Here is a 12,992-nt window from a genome sequence, read left to right on the forward strand (position 1 = left end):
ATGGGGCAAATGGCACTACATGCTCTTCAAGAATGTTCCTTATATACTTATCAGCATTTATAGCTCCATTATCAACGACCACTAGGTCTGTGCGAGCAGTCAAAGATATTCCACCCCATACAATAATCGATCTTCCCCCGAAACCAGTAGTATTCAGGAAATTGCTCTGAGCATATCTTTCATGTGGACGTCTGTATACAAGGGAACGTCGATGGTAAAGGCAGAATCTTGACTCATCTGTGAAGAAAACTCTTTCCCAATCGGCCTCCTCCTAATGGATATGCTATCTCGCAAAATCCAAACGCGCCCTTCGATGGGCTGGGGTAAGAGCTGGGCTAAGAGCGGCTCTTGCCTCGACACGAGGCCTTAAATCATATTCTCTGAGGCTATTTCTTATTGTCTGAGTGCTAATTTGCACCTCATGAGTTTGCTCAAGCTGAATTTGAAGGAGGCGAGCGGTTGCAAACCGTTGTCTCGACGAAGAAACTCTCAAGTAACGTTCTTGAATGGCAGTTGTTACCCGTGGTCTACCCTGTCCTGGTCTTCGGACATTCATACCTGTCTCCCTGAATCGCTGAATTCTGGACACACTTGTATGGGAAACTCCAAACCTTTCTGCAATTCTTGTGTATGTCCACCCTTCTTCTCCCAAAACTACCCCTTGGGCACATTCCTCTTGGGTCAAATTGCGTGTTTCGCGTTGCATAGCGATCGAGTGTAGAAAATCAAACGAAAGAAAAACTATTGATCACTAGAATTGATCGAAAACAACTGATTTTAGAATGGAGCCAATACATTCAAAATCTGATAATATCATCCTTTTTTATTCCTGCTGGGAAAAAACATCTGTATTGAAGAAAACCGTTGAAAATGGATAACACATATAGATATAGAGAGGTTCAAAAATGTAAAAAACATATCGGAAATAAGAGAGAATGACTCTGAAATGAAAACAATATATTTCATACGCTGATACATCTGATGATGAAAACATTAATATAGACAATCGTTGGTCATTGGGAATTGTTTTCTTTCAATGTTTTTTATGATAAACAAACAAATGTCATCTCTCCATTTCTCTACTATTATCTATCGTTACCTATTTGGGCATGATATTTTCACGCAAAAAAATGAGTTGCTACCATTTACAGATACAACTTGAGTGGCTTCAGAGTGAAAAGGGGTTCAACTCTCCCGGATTCCCCATAATTTTAACCAGATCATACGTCAAAATACTTTTTAATTTCCAAGCTTTCATAAAAGAATCTAGGAATGTACTGAAGTTTTGCTGAAACACGTTTTTTCTCAGAATCTTAAAAACCTTTTCCTTCAGAACATGAATCTTTCATCGTAGGATCTCTTTAGGAGTCACCCCCTTAAGGATCAGCCTGCTCATCTGAAAGAATCTTGAAAAATATTAGTAATACAAAAAATGAACCCTGCATGAGAGACGCCAGTGACCAAGGATCTGAATCTGTATGAATATCCTGGATGTTAAAATTCCGAAATGAACATTCAAATGAAAGAAAGGGATATTATTTCCGTTCTCACTTTCTTCCCTATCGGATATCGGTAACCGACAGGATATTTTCCCATAGATACGTTGGCGGTTTCCTCACCAAACTCCGGAGATAAATACGATCTCCCGGAACGAAAGTATAAAGTTTCGATCCTCTGCACGATTTCCCCATCCCGTTTCTGATTCAATTACCGTCACCCTGCCGAGTTTGTTGTGCGAGCTTGGTTCCCGGGAAACGCTTAATTTTCGCAGTATTTTCATAATGTAATTTGGACCTTCAGAACGGGGGCCCGTCCTCGGAATCCGAAGTGGGGATACTCGAATTTTCGAGTGTCGAATCTGGGCAAATCGTCTCGATCTGGAAATAAATTAAGCTTGTTTTCGGATGACGCAATCGAAGAGGATTAGAACGAGCGGAAAATCTAGTTAGTAACGAGGATCCAATTACTGAATGGAAATTGGTGGATGTGTTATTAGATGGCTTTCTTCAAAGGTATCCCTTTCAATTCGGTTTAGATATTTCCTTGGAACGAGCCATTCACGTACAATCTCGATGCATTCTCAATGGGATCTCCGAAATGAGGTAACTTGGTGAATGAGGGTTCAATTCCTGCTAAAAGTCTGAACTCGTTTATCCTGCTCGTTACGTTATACCTCCACGTCTGGGTGCATAGCTGTGCAACCGTCATCAGATTTAATTGACATTAAAAAAACCGATTTCGTGGCTGACTCATAAACATGTCAACTCTTAGGTACTTCCTGAAGCTTTCGAACCAAGAGAGGTACGGTGGACCTAATTTTTACACTGCGACAGCTGCAATAGGAGGCCTGTGAACAACAATCAAGAATCTTTACAGCCTATATCGATTGAAGTAAGGCCTTTGACTCAGTGAATCGGAGAGCGCTATGAAAAATTATGGTTCGACTTGGAGTACCCGAAAATATCTTAGCAGTGTGTAAAAGCCTCCATACCAACAAGACCGCTAGACTACAGCATAACGGCTACAACCGACCATTTCTTAACCAACTCTGGAATGAAACAAGGCTGCGTGTTAGCGCCTTTACTGTTCAATATTTTCGCCATAGCTGTCTCGATAATTGCTGACATGAGTATGCATGTAAGAGGTGTTGGAATAACATTCAGATCTGATAGAGGTCTGTATAACCTGAAGAGCCTCAGAGCAAAAACACGCACAAAGTTTATCACTGAACAATATGCAGACGACTGCGTACTTATCGCTAGCAGCTCAGAGGATCTACAGATAATGTTGGACACCTATAAAAATATATACGAAGCTTTAGGCCTTAGACTCAATATTGACAAAACCAAAATCCTGGTAACTCAGCCAGAAAGCCTTCAAACAGATATCAGGCTAGAGGATGAAACTCTAGAACAGGTCGAGCAGCTCAAATACTTGGAAAGCTTCATAAAGATGAAATACACAACCGTATAAATTCGGCATCACGGGCATTCTGGAAGCTAAAGGACAGAGTGTTTGAAAATCACAACCTCAACCTGAAGACCATGCAAGCATAAAACAGCGAAAGTTAGACGCCCTACAAACGACACATTAAACAGCTTGAACAAACGCAACAACGTCATCTAAGACAAATAATGCACATTAGATGGTTCAACAAGTTTCAAATGCAGAAGTCTTGCAGCGAGCGAGTTGTATAACAATCGAGACTCAAGTAACGACGGCCCGATTCAGCTGGAGCAGCCACATTCTGAGGATGCAAGACACGAGACTCCCTCTGTATGGCGAATTCACAGAGGGAGCTCGGAAACCAGGAGGTCAGTATAAGCGGTTTAAGGATATACTGCATCAATCCCTGAAATCAGTAAATGTCATTCATAACTGGGAACAATTAGCGTAAGACAGATCACAGTGGAGGTTTTTGGTCCATAGTTATAATGGAGACTCGAAAAGAATACAGAGGCGGCCAGATCTGATTGGTGACTATCCATGCCCGGAGTGTGGAAGGATCAGTAGGTCACGATTGGATCTCTTCAGTCACAGGAGGGCACACTCGCAAGTAGCCCTAAGAAATTATAAGTTTGATCGCACTGATAGTTCTGCTTTTGAGTGTTTTTGTAGATTTATCCTCGGTAAAGGGATACAGCAATGAAATGAAACTTACTGAAGTCCTAGAAAGCTTGAACTTGGTATGTTAGCTAGTTTCGGTACACAAATAAAGGAAAAATTCTGGGAAACTTTCATCCCCCAACCCCCTAGGTAAAAGAGCATGGAAATTTTTATGAAACTTTAAAAACATTTATGGTACAGGTTTGAAATTTGAAACTTGATTCATGCGATATAATAAAACAGAAAAATTAATTATAAAAAGCAACAGATTTAGAAACGGAAAAATATTCATTCAAGTTTCGTATTATAATAATGTTAATAGTTTTGAGTTTCAAAGGATCAATTTTTGAATCATATCTTGAATGCGGGAGGTGTTATATCAAAATATCTTATCATCATCGATTAATTCATTACAACTGCAATATTTAACTATTTGAGGGAATCTTATTCTGTTTATGGAAGTAGATAATGGAACTATATTGCAGTAGATTCATAGTAGGGTGTAAGGAATCCTAAAGGATCTCTAAATATCTATAAGGAAAAGGGTTTATTCTGCAAGGCTTCAATATCGTATACCCACATAATGAAATTTCCTTCATACCTACTAGGACAGACACAGCGACAAGACGTGTGCTGTAGGCCTATTCAAAAAAGCATACTTTCCTGAATTTTGTCGCATGAATCCTGTATGTTTACCGACCAACAAGCCTGGGCTGTTCTAATTCGGCGATTGATTTACTCCTGTCAATAATCTGCGCAGTCTGTGAATTCCCGGCTTTCGATTCAGGACAAAAAATTTAGGATGAGACACGGCACCCTCAGAATTTGTGGTTAAAAGTGGGTGAAAATATCGAAGGAATAAGAATTAGTATTAAAAAAACCAAAAGGAAGTAGAAGTTGAACAGAACTGAAAATGACCCAAAGTTGTTCTCACAAAATGCTCCCTAGTAAGAATTCAGCTCTATTGTTCCATTGAGTCAAATAAATGTTGTATTTGACGGTTACATAAACCAATTTCCATCATTCCAGATAAAAAAAGTTTTTCTGACGTTTCTCGCTGGGAAATGGATAAAAAAGTCGGTTGAAAAGAGAATTCATGCTGTTGATATTCAAACGATCGAAAGCTGGAAATTTCCAATTCCTATTATGATCGATGTTGGTAAGAAACGGACAAACTTTGAGCGTTGTCTGGGGCAATAACTGTGAAATAAAACGGCTTCCAAGGAATCCCGAATATTAATTTTCTAACACGGACAGAGGGTAAATGGAAATCGTGATGGAAATTATAATTGCTGAACGAATTCACAGGAATAGGTCTTTCATGTTCCCTGATGAAATTAGGAAAACTTGGCAAAGGCACGCAGGCAGGGACTATGGTTTCTTTTTACCGCTTGTTCAAAGAAGTTACACTTTTCAGAAAATTGTGGGCTTCACACCACATTTAATCCTGACTTCCAACTTCAGCAGGCTTGATAATTCTCGATTCATTAGCTGTTTTTTCATTGGAAACCGTCAAACTGACAAAAAATGTACGAAAATACCTTATCAACAAACATTTCCCTCATTCAGGTATTAAACACTACGTAAAATCAAGGGGGGAGAAGCAATTGGGATTTTGTATGGTAAATCACGAAAACACAATTTTCTTTTAGTTATCCAAAAACCATGACCTTGACTCAAAATATTGAGGAAGTAATCCATATACTAATAAAGGAAGACTTTATTAGTCTATGAAGTAATCTAATTTTTTTGAGCAGTAATATTTTCTTCATCTTTTTCAGTCAGCTTCAACTGCACTTTCTGTTCAAGCGATTTATTAATGAAATCATGAAATCTAATAAGGTTTCTTTTGATTAATCATACTTTTTGTACCTGTCATTTTTTAATATGTAGCTTAGGGGTTGAGCACACATCTGTTCTAAATCCTCATTTCACAAATATCGTTTTATTGCAAATCCATCTCATTCGGACCTGAAATATTTTTTATTGGGAAAAACATTATCCAATCGGTAACGTTACCTTGGTCACCGTATCGATGGGGAGCCGAATCGAATGCGTTAATCGTAGTTATTAGAAATTTCCAACCGTAATTGATTTTCGAGTTCATAACTCGGATAGATTGGTTGTGGGATTGGTAATATCTGCGTTCATAAGGCAAAATCGTATATCAGTTATTGTGTTTCATGTGTACATAATATACTCCATTCACTTTTATTTTAGCACTCGGTTGGTCATGAAATAATTTTCTCAAGTTTTTGTAACTAGAACGGAGTAAGGTTGGCACTCATGAAATGTCGTTAATGTCATAACGCCGTTGCCACAACTAATATCAATTAATATTACAAAAATGCTGAAAGTGATTGAAAAAGAGAGAAGACAGGCTTTCAGGTGCTATTTAGAATTAAGGTCCGCTCATTCATATAGAAGGTAACCCTGATATTCTGATATATACAATATATATCAGACGGTAGCAAACGTATTCAATGTAGTGAATTTATATGTTTCATCTTAATCTAAACGACTTATATTTCAACTGAATGTTTCCACAATCAGAAAGATCGTGAACGAAGAGGATGACAAAGAATTTCCTTCTATTGGGAGACCCAAAAAAGTGCATTTGAGAATTTTATTTTAAGGTGCACGAATGCGAAAAGTTACTAGGTACGATGAATGCCATCGTAGAATTAGTTCCAGAAAATTAATTTTTCTATTTTTCATTTGACTTGTCCTATACACTATAAATGTCTTAAAGGATCAATAAATATATAATTATTATTATATCAAAGTATTAAGAATAAACATCCATAATTACGAGCCGCTTGTTCTGTTAACTGTTAATTCATGTGAAATTTTTGTTTAAAGGTAATGAAGTTCCTTTTGCCTATAAACTTATTTTTATGCTTTTGACTTTCATTGATGCGAGATGATTTTTGTCGAAGAATTTAACATTCTTGTAATTATCCGTTAATTTCTTCGAGAGATACCCATTTCCAACCACTGCATCATATGCATTTCATCTTTGGGATGACTTTTTTGGATTCAACAACTGATGTAACCCACTCAACTTTCAGCCAAAGAAGATAATCAACATTAACTTTCCTCAAGTTTCTGCATATTATGTGTTAGTAAAACAATTTTCTTCCATAGCAAAAATAAATATATTTAAGAATTGATCTCTTGTATTTTCCAATGCAAATAACTATACAGGGTGATTCATAACTATTGGGACAGGCTAAGGGCAGATTGTTTGGAGCAAAATATGGCGATAGGACCAAATATACCTCAATAAAATATTGCCGTTTTTAAGAAAAACACAATTGAACAGTTCAGAGGATCGGAAGGGGATTTGAAATAACGATTTATTTATTTTATTTAGGTATTTCGACGATAAAGCATAATTAAAAACAATGTAACCTAAAAAGAATAAACTTAAATTAAATGTTCTACGTGGCCTTCTCCGACTTCTATGCCTTTTCTAACTCTTTTAATAAAGGACTTTCGAACTTTGAAGAAAATATTATTCTGTCCCCTTATAAAAAATTCAACTTTAACGCTCTCCATCTTTTTCCACATCAATATTTTATTGAGGTATATTTGGTCCTATCGCCATATTTTGGTCCAAACAATCTGCTCTTAGCCTATGTCCCAATAGTTATGAATCACCCTGTATAGATTTTGAAGGCATACCTTCAATCATTTTGTATATATAAACGTCAATTATGTCCGTCACATATTCATATTTCCGAAGTGATTCGACATTGTGATAAAATATGCAGGTAATTACAGATACTTTTACGTAGAACGGACAACAAAGCGTTAATTCAAAACCAAAAATTGTTTTGACAAGCCTCCTAAGGCCACATTTTCGTACTATACAGCGTTAAATGTGTCAAATTCCCATGGCCAACCGAGTGCTAAAATAAAAGTGAATGGAGTATACATTTACATATATCGATTCGACTGGCCTCCACGTAGCCCCGATCTACACCCAATTGAGCATGTGCCATCGTCAACCGGAAACCATTCCAGGTCTTCTTGAAGAATCGGAAAACTTTCCACAACTAAACAGGCCAATTGTATTGGAAGCTTACCTCGCCACATGGAAGCAGTTATAAGAGCACGTGGAGGAATGATCAATATTAGAATATAAGAATGTGTTTATTTTTCATAATTTTATCTGTATATTCTTAATGTGTTATCGTTAATGTTATAAATTATATATTTCCCTTTGAAAAAAGAGCTATTGACGTGAATTGAACAGGAAAATGTTAAGAGAAGGACAGGCTTCAAAAACCCATTTAAAACTTCATCATTGCGTCACTAATTACCTCCACAGGGTGGTCAGGAATTCAGAGAAAATTGCAACTTTCAGTTCTACCCTGTATACCATCAAATTCAATTGAAATTCTTGCAGATTCGACATCAGATGATAAACTAGATGAAATAGACAACAAAATGATCAGAATCGATGCACATCTTGAAAAGTTATTCTCGAGGAAACAAAAAATCTGTAAACATTTCGTTTGTCCGGTTTTTTTCGTCCGTACTTATATGATATAGAAATTGAAGGGTATCGTGGAATTCTTTAAGTGAACTTCCTATTCAAACTTTCATTCAGCAGCTTTTAATATTGATGCAGGAAAAATATACATAATTCTAATGAGGAGCAATCATTATCAGCGCTACCCTATAATGAATTGGTGAAGACTTTGGCATAATGAACAATGAATGAAACGCTTATGATCCCTTCATCCTGTTCTTAGAGTACTCGTTTTGACCCCTTGAAAAGGCATTGGACATTTTTGTTGTAAGTAGACATATACTTACATGCCATAGTTATACTCAAATAAAGATTTAAATATACTTTGTGAAAACACTATACTGAAATTGACATCGGCGTCGATATTCAGACAATATAGTCCGGGAGGTGGCGTCACTTTTGAACTAGTGATCGATCTTCACACGAATTTTTTAGGATGAGTAGTTCTTCACTTGTACATATGAGGTCCGCGCGTCAGTCAGTCCAATAGCGGTGGGCGTGGGCGTGGGAGGCGGTGAAACTCGCCGGAAAAATCTCAAAAAAAAGTGATTGATCTGCACGTGAAACTTTGTAATAAGGTAAATTATTTATGATTATGAGTGAAAATGGGCGTCAGTCACTTTCCCGTTGGTGGAAAGATCGTCAGTCAGGCGGTTGAAGATGGTCGGAAAAATCTGAAAATTGACAAGTGACCGATCCTCACTTGAAATATGATTATTTTAATCAAGTTGAACGTAAAAATGGACGTCAGTCACGTTTATAGTGGTGGATTCTGCGTCAGTCAGGCTTCCAAAGTCAAGGGCAGTGACCAGCTTCCTTTGGCGCGCTGCACCTTTTGCAGTTCGAATAACGCATATTCCACCGGCATCGTGCCGGCTGACGATTATTTATCGAGTGTACATAACAATTACTTGTTTATACAGGGTGTTTCATCATATAAATAAATAAACTTCATTGATTCTTTTGGACACTTAAGAAATGTATAGGACAAGTTTTATATTGTAACAAATACAAGAGAAAAAAAAATAGCAAATTCAACAAATGGAGTCCTCAGGGAACTCCTCCATACTGTAGTAACACCTGTTAGTTAAAAGGAACTTAACTTCTTTCTTGAAAGATTTTCCACTCATTGATTTCAAGCGACTGGGCAAATGGTTATATAATTTGATGCCTATATAACTCGGTGAGGAGGTCATATTCAACTGTATGATGCCTGGGGAAGGCTATGGAATCATTGTGTCATTGTCATGTTTCGTACCCATGAAAATCAGAGCATTTCCTGTATTTTCCGATGTTCAGGTGGATATGAACAAGACAATTAAGGATGAATTTACAAGGGAAGGGAAGAATACGAAACTAACTGAAAATCGGACGACATGAATCACGTTGCCGAAGTTTGAATATAAGCCTTATGACGCTTTTCGGAGAAATGAAAACTCGAAATTGTTGAAATGTTTCCTGATTGTAGGAAACTACAAGGAAATTGTTCGAAAATTGTGTTCATTCAGAAAATGAAATTCAATTTGGAAACAAAAAAAATCACGGACATCGAAGGTTTTCCGCCATTTTGAAATTTTTTTTCGGAGTTCTTCATCTTTAATGAATTGAGCACTCAAAAATACTCCGATGTGACCAGAAACCGTTACTTTGAGGTTTATACATAACTGAGCACACTCAATAGAATATTGCTCAAATACGACGTTGAACACCTTTTTTCTCGCTTATGTGTCGAAAACGGGGTATATGTCATAAGGCAAAAGTGATTCTCCCGGTGTCATTTACCCACTATATATGTTTGTCCAGTTTATGATGAAACACCCTGTATAAACAAGTAATTGTTATGTACACTCGATGAATAATCGTCAGCCAGCACGATGCCGGTGGAATATGCGTCAGTTGAACTGCATAAGGTGCAGCGCGCCAAAGGAAGCTGGTCACTGCCCTTGACTTTGGAAGCCTGACTGACGCAGAATCCACCACTATTAACGTACTGACGGCCATTTTTACGTTCAATTTGATTAAAATAATCATTTTTCAAAATTTCAAGTGAAGATCGGTCACTTGTCAATTTTCAGATTTTTCCGACCATCTTCAACCGCCTGACTGACGATGTTTCCACCATCGGGAAACTGACTGACGCCCATTTTCACTCATAATCATGAATAATTTACCTTATTACAAAGTTTCACGTGCAGATCGATCACTTTTTTTTGAGATTTTTCCTGCGAGTTTCAACGCCTCCCACGCCCACGCCCACCACGGTCGCGCTGACTGACTTCCGATTTCGAGTACAGTAATAGTGCAACTCTCTAATTAATCACATTTGAGTTGCAGATAAATCACTGATAAAAAAGTGACACCACCTCCCGGACTAATATAACTTGAAAAACTTCTGCCTATTCACTAAGTAGTATATCGAGAATTTCCAGCAAAATTCTTATTACGATGTGTTCATATAAACACATGCTATTTGAAACCTGTTTTATTACAAAAACGATAACGTTACTGTTATCTCTCTTCATTGCTCATCTATTCCCTCTGGATTACTGAACTATGGGAGTAATCAGAATTTATTCCAGATTCCAGACTGCAATTACAATTTTGACGAATGGCCTCCTCATTTCAAAATTATTACGCATAAATGGTGAATAGGCAGTAAGTTCCTTTAAATCACATACCACAGACACCTTTATAAGAATAAAGTTCGATTTAGTTCGGAGAATTACTCACAGACGCGTTTCGATCTGGTAAGACCTCATTAGAGTGGGATAGTTTTCCATTACGAACTTGCGGATATAGATTCCGATTCTCTAAATACATATTTAATTTTGCTGAGATTGTAACTCTTATCTCCATACACGTGAATATGATGACGATGGATATACCTTCTGGGCTTTCTCTAAAATTTTGATCACGAACCAACTGTCTGCATTCGGATTGAATTATATTAAGATTATAGTCGATTAGTCTTTTATAACTTCAACCATCTTCATCTCAGTCCTGATACTCTGAAAATCAATGCGCAGGAAATCATCTATGGTCATTATCGTATTTCCAATTTATTTTCATTATTCATTTACTTTTTCGATGCATCGTTAAATAAGATCCTATAGGTTGAGAAATATACAGAGTGTCTGTGAACAAATGCGAAGGACTTTAGGAGATGATTCCTCGATGAAAATAAGCAGAGATAGTTCCTATAATTTTTTTCGAAATCGACCTCCCTTCCAAGATACAGCCTTTGGAAGGCGATGACGAGATGATAGTTTTCAATTTTTTTGTACGGGTTCTAAAAAACACTGCGTCATAAAACTATACATAATATGAAGCACTAAGTAGATGTTACTCACATAATTTTTATAGATCTCATAACTTTATAATTAGGCGTTGAAAATAACAACCCCTTATGATTTTTCTTTAAAAATTGATTTCGTGGGATAGATTTTCGAAAAATAACATACTCTTATAGTTTCCCATTCAATTCTGGAGAAAAAAAGTCTCTTGCAAAATTTCGATACAGTCGATACTTTTCTGGGAATAAATAAAAACTTACAAGCATTATACGAAGGTCTATGGGGCAGAGAGTTGATGCATGTATTTATTTTAGCGGGAGGTAGTCATTCTATGGAACACTTGTACGATGAAATGGAATGAAGAGTGATCAGAACTGTTGGTTAGTTTTTATTTATTCCGAGAAAAATATCGACTTTTCATCTCCAGAATTGAAAGGGAAATCATAAGAGAATTTAATTTTTCGAAAATCTATTCCACAAAAATAATTTTTGAAGGAAAATCATAAGGAATGGTTATTTTCAACCCCAAATAATAAAGTAATAAGATCTAAAAAATTATGTGAGTAACATCTACTTAGTGCTTCATATTATGTATAGTTTTATGACTCAGCGTTTTTTAGAACCCGTAAAAAAAATTAAAAACTGTCAACTCGTCATCGCCTTCCAAAGGAAGGGAGATCGAGTCCTTCGCATTTGTTCACAGACCTGATGTAAAGAAACATAATCAATGAAAAATATGTGAAAGAATTGTCTATAATAAACAATCATTTTATGGATAGGTGTACACTCGAGTGTACATGTAGATAACTCATCATTTCAGTGGCGTATCTGCGAGAAAGACAGAATGGAGTAATTGAATACTTACATCGGAATCTGCCCCTTTGTCCACTCCTGGACACTTGAAGGTAACGTACTCATGGCAACGTTTATGTACAACAAAACTGCACACTGAAAAAAAATATGAATGTGTAAAAATAGTTAGTTCATAATCCATAAAAAGATATATTATGATATAAAAGAACTGATATTATTTCTTCTTCAACGATGGGATTATTGATTAAAAGGACCCTAACTATGAAATATTTTTTCAGGAATGAGATGGTGGAATAGGTCTTCCCGAAACAATTTGTACCTAGAGGCACTTTGACATTGAGAAGCTGCTACCTAGTGCAGATACTACATTTGAACAATAATGAAACAGTCATTAGTTTCACCTTTACTGAATCAATTTGTACAGACAAACTAGATTATATAATCCAGCATATTATTCGAAAATTTGAATATTTCGGATTATTGTGATATTCCATTCATATTTTGATGAATATTTCGACATTAATCATTCCAGAGAAATACATATTATGGAACGCTGCATGTTTTACATATGCCATGAACAAATCTACCCTAATGATATTTTAACCGCGTTGCTGACCATTACAGGTGTGTACTGCCATCACATTGAATCGTTGGTGTTGACACCAATACCGCAGGTTCAGCCAGAATATATTCAATCTGTGTTGTTGAATTTTCTCTTCAAAAAGACCTCTTTTTAGAGA

At 36.6% G+C, this 12,992-nt stretch overlaps 1 protein-coding gene across 1 annotated transcript in view; it reads right to left on the minus strand.

Moving 5' to 3' along the window:
* The window catches only part of LOC123313277 (protein kinase C, brain isozyme-like), an 82,365-nt gene that overhangs the window by 45,200 nt on the left and 24,173 nt on the right, over positions 1 to 12,992 (minus strand). Inside the window, exon 3 of the mRNA XM_044898099.1 lies at positions 12,305 to 12,387. Within this exon, the coding sequence (XP_044754034.1) occupies positions 12,305 to 12,387 (83 nt within the window). The remainder of the gene's footprint in view (positions 1 to 12,304; positions 12,388 to 12,992) is intronic.

Source organism: Coccinella septempunctata, chromosome 1, assembly GCF_907165205.1.
Source record: "Coccinella septempunctata chromosome 1, icCocSept1.1, whole genome shotgun sequence".
In the NCBI taxonomy this organism is placed as follows: domain Eukaryota; kingdom Metazoa; phylum Arthropoda; class Insecta; order Coleoptera; family Coccinellidae; genus Coccinella; species Coccinella septempunctata.